The sequence below is a fragment of the Penicillium rubens genome, assembly GCF_028828025.1.
Source record: "Penicillium rubens strain IBT 27055 chromosome Unknown utg000003l_segment0_segment0, whole genome shotgun sequence".
NCBI classification, from domain to species: Eukaryota; Fungi; Ascomycota; class Eurotiomycetes; order Eurotiales; family Aspergillaceae; genus Penicillium; species Penicillium rubens.
In genome coordinates this window covers 8,447,648-8,464,017 of record NW_026890601.1, presented here as the reverse complement: position 1 = coordinate 8,464,017, position 16,370 = coordinate 8,447,648, and the positions used below count along the sequence as shown (strand labels likewise).

At 47.8% G+C, this 16,370-nt stretch overlaps 7 protein-coding genes across 7 annotated transcripts; 5 read left to right on the top strand and 2 right to left on the bottom strand.

Annotated features, from left to right (window-relative positions):
• Positions 1-92: 92 nt before the first annotated feature.
• N7525_009450 (uncharacterized protein) lies at positions 93-2,622 on the bottom strand (the record flags this gene model as incomplete). Its single annotated transcript, XM_002563504.2, has 3 exons — positions 93-524; positions 958-2,197; positions 2,255-2,622. The coding sequence occupies 3 exons, from the start codon at positions 2,620-2,622 to the stop codon at positions 93-95; spliced, it is 2,040 nt and encodes a 679-aa protein (XP_002563550.2).
• A 422-nt stretch (positions 2,623-3,044) lies between these two features.
• N7525_009449 (uncharacterized protein) lies at positions 3,045-3,816 on the bottom strand (the record flags this gene model as incomplete). The annotated part of the gene is made up of 2 exons (XM_061214731.1): positions 3,045-3,595; positions 3,624-3,816. 2 exons carry the CDS (start codon positions 3,814-3,816, stop codon positions 3,045-3,047), a joined length of 744 nt encoding a protein of 247 aa, XP_061069162.1.
• Positions 3,817-4,896: 1,080 nt separating this feature from the next.
• N7525_009448 (uncharacterized protein) lies at positions 4,897-5,421 on the top strand (the record flags this gene model as incomplete). Its single annotated transcript, XM_002563503.1, has 1 exon — positions 4,897-5,421. One exon carries the CDS (start codon positions 4,897-4,899, stop codon positions 5,419-5,421), a length of 525 nt encoding a protein of 174 aa, XP_002563549.1.
• Positions 5,422-6,897: 1,476 nt separating this feature from the next.
• On the top strand, positions 6,898-7,737 carry N7525_009447 (uncharacterized protein; the record flags this gene model as incomplete). The annotated part of the gene is made up of 2 exons (XM_002563501.1): positions 6,898-7,029; positions 7,084-7,737. The coding sequence occupies 2 exons, from the start codon at positions 6,898-6,900 to the stop codon at positions 7,735-7,737; spliced, it is 786 nt and encodes a 261-aa protein (XP_002563547.1).
• Positions 7,738-8,544: 807 nt separating this feature from the next.
• N7525_009446 (uncharacterized protein) lies at positions 8,545-9,207 on the top strand (the record flags this gene model as incomplete). The annotated part of the gene is made up of 1 exon (XM_061214730.1): positions 8,545-9,207. One exon carries the CDS (start codon positions 8,545-8,547, stop codon positions 9,205-9,207), a length of 663 nt encoding a protein of 220 aa, XP_061069161.1.
• Positions 9,208-11,661: 2,454 nt separating this feature from the next.
• N7525_009445 (terpene synthase family protein) lies at positions 11,662-12,900 on the top strand (the record flags this gene model as incomplete). The annotated part of the gene is made up of 3 exons (XM_002563499.1): positions 11,662-11,832; positions 11,890-12,211; positions 12,272-12,900. The coding sequence occupies 3 exons, from the start codon at positions 11,662-11,664 to the stop codon at positions 12,898-12,900; spliced, it is 1,122 nt and encodes a 373-aa protein (XP_002563545.1).
• Positions 12,901-14,453: 1,553 nt separating this feature from the next.
• On the top strand, positions 14,454-15,455 carry N7525_009444 (F-box protein; the record flags this gene model as incomplete). Its single annotated transcript, XM_061214729.1, has 3 exons — positions 14,454-14,927; positions 14,991-15,381; positions 15,439-15,455. The coding sequence occupies 3 exons, from the start codon at positions 14,454-14,456 to the stop codon at positions 15,453-15,455; spliced, it is 882 nt and encodes a 293-aa protein (XP_061069160.1).
• Between the last annotated feature and the right edge of the window lie 915 nt (positions 15,456-16,370).

Here is a 16,370-nt window from a genome sequence, read left to right as displayed (position 1 = left end):
ACAGAGCTCTGTCCACGATGGGTCCGTTGTCTGGGTTTTATTTTGATGTCCAAACAGGAGAAACGGACCCCGAACCCCTTTTGAACCACTGGTCAAAACATCGACCCGTCGAGGTTCGCTCCGGCAACAACACGACAGTCCAAGCGCATGGCTTCAGCAGCGGCTGCACCCCCGACCGAATGACCGTATATCGCGACCCGCCGAGCTTTCAGACCCGGAGCCCCTGTTCCAGGGAGTAGAGCTGCGACTCCATCCTTTGTGCTCAGCTGATCCAACACGAACGAGACATCTCGCGCTCGGTTATTGACACCCAGTGGGACCTGCGCGTCAGTGATGTTTGCGGCAGTCACGTTGCTTCTATCTGGAAACTCGAGGAACTCGGCATCATAGGGATGTTCGATAGACACCACGATGTACCCGGCGCTGGCGACGGCCTGTGCAATGGCATTGTAGAATAGGGGAGTCGTGCCAAGAGTAGGCGAGAAGACTACAACGGGAAACTGGAGGTGGGCCTTTCGGCGGCTCTAGGCACGCTTGAAACGGGATGAATTGGATCTCCCGCTGGGAAGTCACATTGCGCTGTATGGGTCGGAGTAGTATTCGGCTGTTGCGGGGACAGGTAGTTTATCTTCTCGAGGTCGACTTTGCAGTAGCTCGGCGGCGAAGATCGAAGTCATCCGATGTTTGGTCCAGTGGTTCAAAGATGTGTCTGGGCACGGAAATTGGAGATGCATGCATTTGTATGGGAGAAAAACTTCGTATCTTTACAACCCTACAACGTCAGTAAAATCAAACCTTGGAAGTATTCTGATTGCTAAGGCATATGTAATACCTAGTAGTAATTCAGGTATCTTAATTTCTCCGCCTTTCTAGTTAGTTAAATCAAAGCATTAAGGCACATGAGGCACCAACACCCCGGAAAAGCGGGTTTTGAACCCTGGCCGCACCGCTGCGTACTCCATCCTTCTTCTTGAACCAGATCATTTCCTTGAGCATTTCCTCCAACTGCAGACCCAACCTTGTAACTTGAGCATCTTCTATTACAAACTCTGCTTTTACGATGTCATCACTGCCATCGAGCCAATCAGTAAGATGAGCATCGAATTTTCGGTCATCGGACACATGTTCGAATTTCAAGGTAAACCCCATTGAGCGATCTGTAGCATCAATGAAGAGTGCATCATCTCTGATTTGAACCAATAAGTTATGATACCCAGGATTCCAGTAGTTGCCAGCGTAAGCACTGAGAGGCATTGTCGGTGGCTGCGGAGTATTCCTTTTTGGTCTTTGTTCATTCACTTGGCCCTTCTGGATACCTTGACTTTTCTTCGCTTGGGTTTTCTTTTCCTGCTTTTTCTTCTCCTTCTTTCCCTGGTTCTTACTCATTGGATTTGCATCTTTCGCCTCGGCCTGGGGTTTTGGACCGCGAATTTCAACAGGTCGTATGGCTTTGCTTTTGCTGTCATGAGGTCTTTCGTCCGTAACTCCAAGGAGATCGTCAATTAGCTTTTGGACAAGGGTCGTCGCAACGCCATTTGCCCCATCTGAGTTTCCCATGATCACAGCACCGAATGAGAAATCAGGGAGAAAGAAGAAGCGACTTCCGAATCCAGAGAATACCCCATTATGGCCGACAACCATATGTCCCTTGTAAAAGTAGATATCCAGGCCAGCAGCATATGCTACCGGTGAGGTGTGCCGCTTCCGTCTTCCTGGGTTTGGATTCACAAAACTTCGCAGGCGAACGAGTCCTTCATAAACATTTTTATTGATAGGGTCTTCGCAATTCATAAAAGCCTTGACGAATTTGATGAAGTCGTTCACGCTCGAAATGACAGACCCTGCACCTTGGCCTTCTGGGCAGTCTGGATTTTCTAACCCATGATATGTTGAGTTGGCTCTTTTCCATGTGTAGCCAGTTGCCATGCGGGATTCGAATCCTTTTGATCGTGCGCTGCTGGGTTGAAGAGTAGTTGATGCCATGTCCAGAGGCTTGAAAAATCGCTCTTCGAGGAATGTACCAAAATCCTGTCCGCTCTTGACTTCCACGAGATGGGTTGCCACTGTATACATCATGTTGCAGTAAATATACTTTGATCGAATGGGAGCAGCGACAGGGAGATTCCTGAGGTTTCTCGTAATCGATCGAGCATTGTCTGGCTTCGCCGCTCGCACAGTCATATACGAATCGTCATGGCTGGCGCAATATCATTAGTCTTGAACTCAAACATGAAATTTGAAAAGAATAGCTCACCTAGGCATTCCACTTCTATGACTTAAGATGTCTTCCACGGTGACTCCTTCTGTGTATCCTTCTCCAGACATAACAAAGTCCTCGGGGAGAAGAGTCGACATTACAGCATCGTACTGCATATCCGGGAACATGTCATTATCATCGACTAGCAATCCCACCGCCGCAGCAGTGAGTGATTTAGCAGACGATGCAATGTCAAACAGCGTATCTGCTGTGCAAGGTGTTTCGGGATCCAGGCTCGCATGTCCATATCCCGCAGAGGCAATTTGATCATTGTGTATGATTGCAATCGCCAGCCCCGGGACATGCTGCTGATTTATCAACTCTGTCACATATGACGCAAACCCTGCCGAGTGCAAAAGATCCATATTGCTGATTTGACAAATTACCGGTGTGCGTTACGGAATGCCACTGTAGAGGCCTGTTCATGTAGGTTCAGGCAGTTTATTTGCGGGAAAATACCTCAGTTCAAACCTTGAAATGACAGATGCCACCTGGCATGAGAATGGGGGCCGGATTATAACACACTTGCTCAGCTGCAACGCTTAGTGTGCATGCCAGTGCCAAGTAGCTCTCAACGTTGGGGCCTGAGGATCAGCACCGGAGCGGCCCCGGCGGTAAGGCTTTAATCCGACTGCTGCCTGTTTGGCCATTTAATTCGTGTAGAAATTCCACAGCCACTTCTAAGTTGAAGTTGTGAACAACAGCAATCACATTGCACGCCTCAATCTCTTTCTGCAGAACCTCGTGTATCAAAGCGTCCGTATCCGCGTCAACCTTGCCACCCATCTTATCCATAATGAGGACGCTGCATAATGAGGACGCTGCCTGGATTGATGACTGCTCGAACAAGGCAGAACAGCTGCCTCTGTCCATGCGACAAGGTCCCTTCGTTCATATCCTCATCCAGCCCGCCGCGAGACTCGCAAAAGTCCCATATGCGCACAGACTGAAGTGCCTCAACCAAGCGCTCGCCGGTAGCGACCCTGAGAGGATCAAGGTTCTCGCGGACGGTGCCTTGTAGGAAGAACGGGTCTTGGGGAAGGGAGTTGAAGCGAGAACGAACGGCCTGGCGAGTGATGGTGCTGATGTCAATGTCGTCAACGCAAATCGATCCTGATTGAAACTCCAACATGCGCAGGAGAGTTGATACCAGGGAGGATTTGCCACTACCTGTGCGACAGATGGCTACCTTTTCACCAGGTGTTATGGAAAGGTTGATGTCCTTGAGTACTGGGTCCGTGGAAGGGTCATAGGATGCAGTGACACCGTTGGATACAATGGCACCCTTTGCGGGCCATTTGTCGCTGACATGCCCGGTCTCATTGGGCAGGTTCTCGTCTTTTGTGTCGAGAATATAGGTACGGACACGACTGATAGCTCGCTCCAAGAGCCATTTCAACCTGCGTCCACTCGGCAACAAGCGTCTGTAGCGTGGTACTGAATGTCACGATTTGATACAGGGCTACGCCGAGATAGCCAGTTGAGCCACTGCCTCTGATATTTGTCGCAAAGGCAACGAGAATAATGGCGATTCGAGCGACAAATAGGTCCAGTACCATTGTCAGCCATCGCTGGACACACCACAGCAGATAGTATGGCTTTCGTGACACGTTGAGGGAGTCGTGGACGGATTCGACGTAGTGGCTTGTCCAGCCAAAGCCCGTATAGAGGATATACTACCCAGGGTTTCCAAGAACTGGGAGAAGAGAAGGATCTCGAGCTCGCACAGTTGATCGATAATCACAAATCCTGGACCTGCTCGACCTGGTCTTCAGCAAAGGTTTCGTTGTCGCAAACAGGATACGGGATAATTTGCTGAAACGGTGCGCCAAAGGGGATGGGGAAGAGATAATACATCTGGTAACCTGAAATCAATCCCCACGGTATTCACCGAGGTGAAGGAAGGCCATTCTCTTCGCATATGCTAGTATGGTCCTTGTACCATTTGACATATGAGTGCGCGGGCGTACACAAGTGCCGTGAAATCAGGTGAATGGAGCGTGTCTACCCTATATGCCATCCACAGGTATGAAGAGAACAGTTAAACAGAACACACCGACCATTGCTTTAGCTATTTGACTACCTGGATGCATTCATTCCGACCCATGCTCGAAATGTTGCCGACCCAGGTCTATCTTGATGGCCAATCCTTCCTCGAAAAGAGAGACCAAACAACTCAGGCTTCTATGGCCTAGCTGTCGGATACTGAAGCAGAGGTCTGGGCTTAGAGACTTAAAATGGAGGAAGATTCGAACTCCATAGGAAAGGCTACCTACCTAATTGGGCATACTGGCCGAGCTATTGGTTGTGGCGCTGTCCCGCTGCCACATATTGATTGGTCAAAGTTGCTGCTGTATGGGTCGTCTCATTTGCCCAAGTGGGGAGTAACTCGCCGGGTCAACCTATAAGGCCCGTGGACATTGGCCTTGGCCACTACTAGGGTCGTTTAGGGCTGATATAAGACCTTTATGACTCGTTCAAGTTAAACATTCCCCCATTTATTGGTCTTCAGAAGAGTACTCCGCAAAACTCTCCCAATTCTTTCTACCTTCAACCAAACACAGCCCGCACTCTTTCACTCCTCACGACACACCCACACGTTCTTTCTAACGCCAATAATTGCAACAACACCAACCAAAATGCTATCCATCAAAACTCTCCTGCTAGCGACAATGCTATCTGCCATTTCAACCGCCGCAGAAACCAGCTGCCCAGTCGGCTGGCTGTCAAACACCTTCCACGGCACAAAATGCTGCGCCGGCACCATGGTCATCGACGAAGAGGGGGCGTACTGCTGCGTCGAAGATATGAGAGCTTACAAAGAGGCACTCACCAACACAGCGCTGCTCTACGCTACCGCAACAACAACTGGCGAGACGAACTGGTCCACGGTAGAGAACACTTGCGTCGCAAAGGTCCGCTTCACAGCCAGCGACTACTCGGCCCAGGTCTCGTCGGCGGCGAGCAAAGCTGAGGCCACTCCCACAAATGATTCTACGAGCCAAGGCACCACAACCAGTACCACGGCTTCTGGGGCTAGCTCTGGTATGGGCTCGCAGACTTCGAGTCCGACTCCTACTTCGAATGCGGCTACGCCGCTTGCTACGGGTGGAGAGGTTGTGTTTGGTGGCGTCGCAGTTGCTGCTGCTGTTTTCATGCTGTGATGAAAATGTGCTTCTTGCACTTTTGGCCCCCATTTTGGCTTCAGGTCCGGAAGATGCCGGATGCTTCCCATATCGGAGGTGCAATTTTGTACTGTATTTACACATACCCTTCGGAAATTAATTGGATCGATGTATACACGAAGACATTTCCTACTGTCACTGCGATGTGTTCAATTCCAAGTATCACCCGGAATCGAAGAGAAATGCAAGGAACTGAAAAGGAGGTGCGCCATGTTACATTGTGCCCCAGGGCAAGGCTTTAACGGCTTGGCGGAGGTCGGCCCGGACCACCCGAACCAACGGGGATCTTGGGCTAAGCGCTAGCACCAAACTAGCATCTTGGCGGCCTTGGTGACCGTTGGTAACTTCCGGGGCAAATTCATGAACGCTTCCTTTATCACGGCCTTTTCAGTTGGCTTGAATCATCCGACAGAATTATTGTGGCCTTTCCCGTGTAGGATCGAGCTAGATATATCTGGTCATTGCCATGTCGGTTGTTGATTACCGACTATATATATTGCGTCCTGGATAGCTTTGATTATAGGAATAATTTAATCTATACAGGGATTCAAAAACATGAGTACTGTCGATGTGAAAGCATGGACGTCTGATCTCGCCCTTCTTGGCGTCAAACTTCATAACGACCATGGCTGCAGGAGAGATGCGACCTTGGAGACTCCCATGAGATATTCAAAGTACGGGACTGTGGAAAAGAGAAGAATGCAAATCCGACAGACTTTGTTAGCAGATTATTCTCACGCAGAGGAGGTAAGAGTGCCGTGGCAAACGGAGGACTTACTTATAAATTATATGGTGACTACCTCATTACCCTACCTCGATGCTGGAAGAGGCGTAGCACAGAATGGGATATTCTTCAGTGGCTGCCGTTTTCCTTTTCAAAGATCTACCAGCCTCTCTGTATTGATGAAGTACCAGAATCTTGAAGACAAAGTATACTCCGATGACGGATTCAAAGAACACTTCCGGGAATGTCAAGGGGCTCAAAAACTTTGGGAATTAAGCAATAAAGGGTTCAATGTCTCCGGTGTCTCAACACGCCTCGAGGGTGGAGAACCCTTTGTTAAATTGCATGGGAATGTCAAAATTCCGCAATAAAACGTGGACTTCTATTGTTGTTCAGTAGAAAGGGGTGGAGGATGAATAGGTCAATCACGCACGCTGGGAGTTTATTGTATTTGGAGTCATGTGATCCTGTCGGTGGATTACCTAGCGTTTTGCGCTTTCTGTTTCCTCTTCTCTTCCCTAGTCTCGCCAAACATGTCAACACAATTGAACTGCTCTCTTTTCTTCTTGCCTTGTGCCCCCAGACTGTCCCCACACCCATGACCCACTTGCGCGGCGGGAGTCCGAATCACGTGCCCGATAATCACCAACACTTTCTTTTACCTTGCTCGTCTTTCGCATCACCCCAAATCCGACAATAAAACAGAATTCTTGCTGTCAACCGAAGAGAACATGATTAGACAGCCACGGGAGTCTCAGCCCGACCCGATAACCTCGGAAATAGCTCATTTCCTTGCACCACTGGTTATCTTCCCATGGGGACCGCTTGCAATGAGCTACCTGGGCGTTCCTATTGTCGTAGGAGTAAGTGGTATATTTCTGATTGATGTTGCAAGACCTACTAATAACGCTTAATAGATTGTTATGGTCGCTGTCCATGATGAGGATTATCAGACAGCATGCCAGAAGCTCAAGGACTCGGCATTTCGGGAGATAATTCCTGAGCGCACCATTCCCCCCGAGATATTATCAGTGCTTCCAGATCCCGACGAGGCGCTAGAAGAGGTTAAGAAGGAGTTTCAACGTTTAGACAGATCAACTACCACGTTCGAATATCCAATCAATCACCACCTGGCAGGGAGCGTACGGTTGACTTTGGCCCCGAACTCCTTTGCAAATCTTCCAATACCAGATGCCACTGGTGATGTGAAGCAGAGTACTGCCTCTACGAAGGGGTACGACATCTACGGCAACATATGTCATCCACTCGAGGAGGCATTAGTTGAAAGTTTTGTCAAGTGCGTTGTTGACGATAAGAATGATGAGAATGCCGAGTTCTCTGGTTGGGGAGACAGATTGGGCACCTGGGTAGCCATGATGTGTGGTTATCTCGAGGTCAACAATGATATCCTCGATAGCTGCCGAGATGAAAGAGCCGTAGAATGGTTTAGTGTTAACTATGGTCGAATACACGAGGAAAAGTTCGGCCCTTTAGATAGACGTGTCTCGAAGCGACTAGGTTCTGGACACGAAATGCCGGTGGACATGAGGGGGAATCCATTGCCCAAGTGACCTCTACAGGAGCGATTTTGCTTGTCAAATGCGCGCCGAGGAAGCAGCCATGGAATATGATTTAAGATTTATGAATATCCATGTATTTTTAAGATCTTGCAAGCAATTGGGAAAGCACCATACTAGTATTATGTCAAGTTATTGAATTTCTCGCACGAAGTAAACAGGTTACGAAAACCACGGAGTCGCGACTTTCACATGCGAACCGACACCGGCCCCACAGCCCCGACTGGAACCTTGGAATTCCCATGAGCCGCATAGGTGGAGCCTCCAACAGCTCGGCCCTTGGAGTACCCAGGTATCCATCGATGTTGGCATGGATCGCATGTCAGACCTCACGTCCAATGCCTCCAAAAAAAGAATCGGGTAGGACTGACATTTGAAACACAATAGATGGCCAGACATCCCAAAAGAAATTCGAAGCCCCGTATGAACTTGTAAAAAGGCGCACTTAATATAACGTCTATAATACTATATGTCAAACAGTTCACTTAACATAACACCAATGAATCGAGAAGAATCGGTGAAGACGAAGACAAGGCTCCAAGTTGCTATTGGCGGGGCATTGTTGAGGCAGCCGTTCTGCCTAAGGCGGATAGGACATCTGCTCCTCATCTCTTCCTTCCCCTGTCTTTCTCAGTCACCACGTTCTCTTCTCACAACTTCCTCGCCTTAAGCCACATCATCTACGGATAGCCTCTTTTGATTTACTCCACAACTCCTCTTATTCAAAGGCACAACAAATGACAACCCGCATTCTGCTCACCCTACCAACTGACCGCAATAATGCTATAGGAAACTCTCAACATGCCTGCGCTCCTACCAGCGCAGCTGGAACTTACCGTTGCAACCATTGCAAGAAGTCTTGACTCATTACAGATAGACTACGCTTTGATGGGAGGCGCAGCCGCGTGTCTCACGGCCCCAGACCCCAGTCGACAAACACAGGACGTTGACCTAGTGATTCACGTCGATGAACGAGCCATCACCGCAGACCTGCTCACCCAAAGACTATTGAATTCATTCCCATCTGACTTTGGCCCAGTGAGCCAGTTCGGCCACATTATCCCCGGATACAAACTACATTTGCCTGAAGGCGACATACAACTGGTGGATGTCGAGGTATTCGATTTCAGAAGCTGGTCACACCGACCTCAGTACAATCTTGACAAAGCGACACGAGTGACGAAAACCATCAACGGTTATCCTGTGAAAATCTTTAGCCCCGAGTGGCTCACTCGGGAGAAGATACTGTCGCAATACCAGCGTAGGGGTGTCAAGCATGCCTCCGATATCGAAGATGTGACCCGCCTGATGCGATATTGTGTGCCCAATAAGCCGGAGCTCAACTTTAATGACCAGGACCAAGAATTCCAACTTGCATTGTCAAGCATCCTGGAGGAAAGGCCCCGGCTACGAAGCGGTCTCCGTCGAGTCATCAAATGCAGTAAGGTATTTGGAAATTGGTAAGATTCAAGCTGTTGTATGTTTCTGGCAAGGTCGCTAATTAAATCATACTTGGTTTTCTAGATGACCGGTTACAAAGAACAAAGGAAAGGCCCCTACGGAATGGTTTTATCAGCTTCACCATAGATGTACTTGCCTTGCTCCTTTCTACACGTTTTATTGATATACATTTTATACCTCGTCTTGCACCTATCAACCCAGGTTTGTCCAAAAGTGCCGTGATACTTGGTGTGGTCACCTAGCTAGCGCAAACAGCACCCTAGGATGACCACGTCTTCAGACATATCTGAGACCAATGTCGTGATGAAGGTGTAACGCACAAATACCCTTTCACAACCTGAGGCACCCATCTCTAATGCCTGAGGAACCTTCCATTTTGCCTGGCAAATTTATCTTCCTCTCACTTCGGTTCCTCGTATAATTAGTAATAATTAGATCAAGTAAGGATAACATCCTTGCAATGGCCTTTCAATTGCCTAATTCATGGGATATAAGCTGTAGAACTAAGAATTCTAAGCCTTCCAATAGATATGGACTGTTGCTGAGCTACCATAATCCAAATCGCTTGGGTGGCATTATATTGGTATACATTTTTGAACATCATTCTCCTATCATTTGTTTCGCAAAGGAATATATAGGGAAAAATAGTGAAAAGGGAAAATAGTGAAAAGAAGAGGGTTTATCTGAACAACAGGTGAAGAACCCAAGTGGGGTCAGCCAAAGCCCCCAAACTCTCAAGAAGATATTGTGCTGATCATCTTCCTGAATAGTAAGCCAAGATGTCGAATGTTTAACAGTTTTGGGGGCTAAACTGACAACTCAAGCCAAACTCTCCGAAGGATCGCTGAAGGGTTTCTTCTGATCCACTTAGGCCCACTTGGAGGAACTAGATCCCGCCGCTATATTCCCTACGCGAAGGTGGGGTGAGATTGTTGGAGGGGTATCTAAGAAGATATTCAGTACACTGTGTCTGCTTGAATGCTATCATAATAGGAATGAATAAATAGAACTAATTAATTAGAGGACTAGATTCCCGAGGAAGAGGCGCGGTTGTATAATTAAGCAGACAAGTCAGGGCTAACGTGCAGGTTAACTAAATTAGTTACTTCCAAGGTTAATATGCAGTCCAGCACACACGGGCCGTGGTGTGACGAAGGTAAAACTGAGAGAAACCTCAAGACCTATCTCACCACTAACCGAAATGGACTATTTCCCTACACTCCATTTTCATTTCCTGTCCACGTAGTAATACAATCTATGAGAATCTGCCTTTCATACAAAGATTAGACTTCGAAATATGCTTCATAGTTTACCTATTTTTGGAAAATAGCCTATCTTGCCTAGAATAAAAGTATATACGAACACTCTATGGAAAGGAGATTCCGTCATCTCAGTAACTTGGAGATACCCCTGGAGGCGGAGGATTGATATATTCCCTAGCTTATCACGATACCAAAATTCAGTTGACTTGGATAACAAGAGAAGCGGTGGGGTTCAAAATGCGCTAAACCTGTAGTAGAAGGAGATATAGTATGCAAATATTGTGCTTCATAACTATCAATCCCGATCCCCTTACATCGGCTCCGACGCGTCTCTCACCAACGGTGCACATGCGTTATAATAGCCATCCCACTTGCGTTGCATATTGCATAATGTGCGAATAATATTGTGCATTACATAGGTAGCTTCTATTGGTCACGAATCACTATCCATTGAAACCAAGAATGAGAAGCTTGGCCTTTCCATGGCAAGTTCGACGATTCCCGGCGCACGTCCTTCCGCGGTCGAAAGGGCACCCACACACCCTTCCGCCAACCAATTCAAAGATTTTATCTATACTGATCATCCGGCTACTATCGCCTACTAGGGTTACATCAGTGGACCTGTGATCAGTCCTTGGGCAGGCTATTATGGTAATCCCTGGATTCGCGAAGGACCCTTGATACCAAGTCACAAACCACTGGATATGGAGTAGGATAACCATCTAATGTATCTCTTGCTTGATCTGGATTGCTTTACAGGTGGGGAAAAGCATCCGACGAAACCCGCGATCCACCTTGCCACGTATGGACGTGTGTGCATGGATACAAAGCGCCCCGCACCTTCCATGCGGTGAAGGCGTCGACCAAGTGGAGCGGGATTTCTCCCATGGGGGGAAGATTTTCTTCGCATGCGATGCGAACCAGGATTCACGGGTCTATACCTTCTCCCGAATAACCGTTAGCTCTATCGCAGGTGGACTAGCCGATAATATGACCTATCATACAACGTCAAATTATTGAGGGAATATTCCACGTGCATACTTAGAACCAGATTAACGTCATAAACAAAGAAAACATCTTGGCTGTTACGAAGGTTCAGACACTCTCCGGTTTTCCGTGCCCGTGCTGGATGGGGTTGGATATATAAACTGTCTCCATCGTCGGGTGTTCCCTATTTACCCAAACGAACTTGAACATGACTACGTGCGGTTATACATTTTCACACCAGGGGGTCGTCTCTCCTACTGGTCGGATTAATCTTCCAATCAATGTAACAGGCCATATACCCAATTATAAACGTCTCAACGATGAGCCTGTGGTAAAGACATGTGAAATCCCGCTGGGAATACGTGGTGCATCTCTCCAGGTTAGCCAATCACTATCCCTTTTTTCAAGAATCCTGGACTGAATAAGTTGAATGTAGCTCAAGATCCCTCATTACGACATAGTCCCTCTCAATCCAGCTCCTCCATCGGCCGTCCTCTATTCACATGCTAATTTCAAGGCTTCGATCCAACCAGAGAAAGCTGGAGACACCAAGGACTTCTATGACAGATGCTTCGCAGAAGCTGCTGCAATTAATCTTTTTTTCCCCGATGTACGATCGGAAGGGATCCGCGTATGCATGACCGCGTGGCTAGCTGCAAACTGCGCGGCGGATGACATACTTGAGGCTATGCCACCGGCTGCAGCCACACTTGCGTTGCAGGAGGCAATCTCGAAGCTCCAGGGAAAGAAGGCAAACGGTATGTAGATCAAGCTCAGCTGCAAAAGAGCCCGAGTACTGATATTGATCCTTAAAATAGTCTCTCCGACAAACAAGGTCGCGTCAATCCTTTGCTTCTTCCAAGAATATTGCACCCAGCAACTTGACCTCAGTGAGAGTACCGCCCGCGAACTCAGCAATGATATATGCGATATGTGCGAGGGCTTGCTTGACGAGCTCCTATTTCGACAAAACATGTTGCCTAACGACCTGGAAACTTACCTGCAATTCCGCGGTAGGACGATGGGGATACATCCATTTTTCACTCTGATCCGGACTTTACACACACCAGTCGAGGGAGAATATCTCTCCCGCCTGCGGGATCTCCAGAAGCGGGTAAGTTTGGTGCTAGGGCTACAGAACGACCTTGTTGGTCTGGAGAAAGATCGTCGGAATGGCGAGACCATGAATGCAGTCTTGGTATCACTAAAGGAACAAGCGGGCACGGATGTGGATCACATGAATATGATATTGCCAAGGACGATTCAAGAGGTGTGTGGTATCCACAATCTATGTCTATCGGATGCAGTGGAGATGCACGCCGGACTCCGCGGTTCGCTGAATGGAGACGTCCACGACGCGGTTCTTGAAACTGCGATTCTGGCCTTTGCTGACACACATCTGAAATGGTGTGCTTCGTCTAAAAGATACCAGGCCAAGGTAGAATAGGTAATTGGTTCGGGTTAGTTTAATTGGGCGGAATATAAACATGGGGTTTAAAGTATACGATTGAGTTGTCTCCACTTAGTTTGTCACACTGCAGACGCCACGATGTGATAGACAGGTGCACATGCAGTGTGCCCTAGTGTCATAGGTTAACCCGATTATGAATACGTGAGGCTCGAGGAATGTGATACGCCACCCTCGAGCTGCATGTGTCCCAAAACATTGGCGGTGAGAGATGTGGCGGTGGATTCGTGAATGGATAAGGCTGCATTATTTGTAGTGATTGTTGTGGTGATCACCAGGGGTATACTCTTACATGTTGTGGTATTATGTGGGTGCAGATGGATCCTACAGGTCACCAAGAAGCCAATATTAGATGTACTAGAAGTACTAGATAACGGCGCATTATTTAAAGCTGCTGCAGGCCTACTCGTAGGAGCTGTCTCATGATATACGCGGGAGGGAGGTCTGTACGCGGAAGACTGTGCAGGCAAAATTAACTATTGAAATGGTACTTGAGACATACATATGGTCCTGGAAATGAGTTGGGCTAGTCTAGAGTCTATTGAGGTAGGAAGTAAGGGCGGGTAAGGAAGATCGGCCAAGCTTTAGGTGTGGTAGAACAAAGAAATTTGAGTTACCTGAGCATAGTACCTCAACCTGGCTGTTTCCTCTTTGGGTTTCAACCTTGTTTTCTCTATATGCACACGTCCAATTTGAGTCGCCTTGGATAGCTGGCACCCTCCGTGGCTGTTTCTAGACCCAGCCTTGGAACGCCATACATGATCTCTGTAACTGAACTCGTCTCGTGTCGGTCTCTCACAACCGGTGCATGGTCTCTCCCCCTGTTCCACTACGCCACACCCACGCACGGTGATGAATGGTTCTTTTCCGGGTTAGATGTCTCCCCCAGCACTGACCTTTCTCAACTACCAATCTACTGTCCGACCAACAGGATACTCCAATATTTATGGAGTATGAGGAACATCATAGGGAACGGTCAAGTCCCACACAAAGGAAGAGCCACACTAGGCGGTATTGCACCTGAATGTTGAGGAACTGGAATAAGACGTCCGGAATACTAAGATAATAAAACGCGGCTTAGATATAAAATTGTCGTCTACGACGGAAGGACCTAGAGGGCCCAGAATGCTCACCCCAGTCATATATATTGCCTCCGGCAAAGCGTGTCACCACCTACACTCATCAATTTATTTTCGACCCCTGCCAAGATGGCGATGACAATTTCGGCTCGGAATAGATGAGTCCCAGTATTGTTCCTCTCACTCGTATACGAACTGTTCCCGTAACCCTGGAGCCCGCAATGGAGTGGACCGCGCCGGGGGCCGGGGGCCGCCCCGACGGAAATAGTAAGCAGACAGGCGGGGTTTAACATGTGACTGAACATACTTACGCTAGTCAGGACCCCAAACAACATCCAGAAACTACGCGTAACAAAAGGCACAGCCAGACCACGTCAAAGAGCACGCCAAAAGCAGAAGTTAAAGGCCCACCTCACTCGCCATTGTAGCGGATCGAGATCCCAACCAGAAAGGATGGCAGGTCAGTTTGATGGTATCGGGACAAAATCAGCAATCAACAAAGTTATGGATACTCCAGAAATTCTGGAGATGATCCTGTCTGGGACGGATATGCGCACACTTCTCACATCTGCTCAACGAGTCTGTCGCAACTGGACGAGTCTGATCAGCAACTCGCGGACAATCCAAAAGGTCCTTTTCTTCATTCCAATCAACGACTCCGAGTGGGGAATGGGTGAAAAGATACCTAACCCGCTATTGACGGAGACTTTTGCTTCTTTTTTCCCCGTCAAGACCAGACCGGATAGATACCAGTTCGACTTTCGCGACTTGGTCATGACCAGAGACGCCTCAACAATGGCTCGATTCGTAAGAGCAGATGCAAGCTGGCGCAAGATGCTAGTCCAGCAGCCTCCCATCTCGGAAATTGGACTGTTCCATATTTGCCACGCAATGGGCGGTGATAGCGCTGAAAGCGCTAGCATCCCAGTCAGTCTCCAACCCGCACCACGATCTGATTTCAAATACTGATATCTAACATGTGGTACGTAGGCAGATAAGGTAATGCAAGAGTCCGGATGCGATGGTTTTCGGATGGAAAGGCTTGTTGAGCTTTTGCTTCTTAGTTGCCGGGTTGAATTTTCCCCGTTTACTGAAGCACGGGTGTATTGGTCGACCGAGGAACCGATTTCGTTTGACGAAAGCTTCCAGGCTATCAATGATGCGTTTCACCGGGCACTGAGCGAGTTCGGGGTGGTTGTTTACACGCGCGAGGTGATACAGTGCTCTGTGGGCATGATTAGGCCTCCAAGTGCCGAGGAGCTCACCAGAAGAGAGATTATCGAAGCATATACGAAATGCGGTGTTGATGTTGATTTTAAGAAAAGGGATCTCGAAGACTCAATCGGTGAAGGAACTGACTTAAAGGAAGTGTTTCGCGCTAGTAGGTACGGTCTATGGTGATCGTCATGCATATCGCTGGTTTTCCTCCATTTTCTAGTCCTGCCGTCCTATTAAATTGCAGAAAGAGAACTTGGTATTGATCATTAAAGCAAATATGCAACTATATCTCAAATGCTTCCGCGATCTATACAGAATATGGGGTACATCGTAGGCAACAGTCGACTTTATATTTGCTATCAAGATAGCGGAGCTTGAGGTACGAGTGGAGCCGCCAATACAAATGCCTTGCGGGTCTTGGCGATCGACACATACAACGGTGACATGGCAACGATGATAAAAACACTGATTGATCTCAATCGGAAGTGAAATCTAGAGATTTTGGTATTGAATGAGGGAACGATGGCGTTGTTTTATACTTTGCCGGGTTCAGCCAGGCTAATGCTAAAAACGTTAGTGTGGCAGGTTTGGCTAAGAACATGTTATAACAAGCTGCATATATATACAGGACATCGCCAGGTTACATGACCCTAGTACACTATCGTCATCACAATATAGAGCCGATCGATCCAAACGAAGAAAAGTACACAGACGCCAAGATGTAGCGGAGCTAAATCTTGATTTCGGAAGTTAAAAACCGGAGAATTTTGAGTGTAGCCGTTGCACGACCTACAACAATAGTACATATACATATCCATGGCTCTATCTATAGAAGCTGCAATTATATTATACCATTTGGAGACTATGAAAAGCTAACATAGTATCTAGGTATTCCTTGACTTTAGGTGATGATATCAGCCAATGACTCGTGTGGCTGAACTCCCCACCAAAATAGATTAAAATGATCTCATACCTCTACGCTCATGCCTCTGACAGGGACCCCGACCCTGAGCCGGTCTGGTTTGTTATTACTATTCTCCATGGCTTGGGAATGTACAAAATATACAACTCAGGAATAGTCGCACAAATATCCTAGGTGGTTCGTGAAATCGTCATTGAACAGGATGGTCATTGTAGGTAGATCATTCCTAT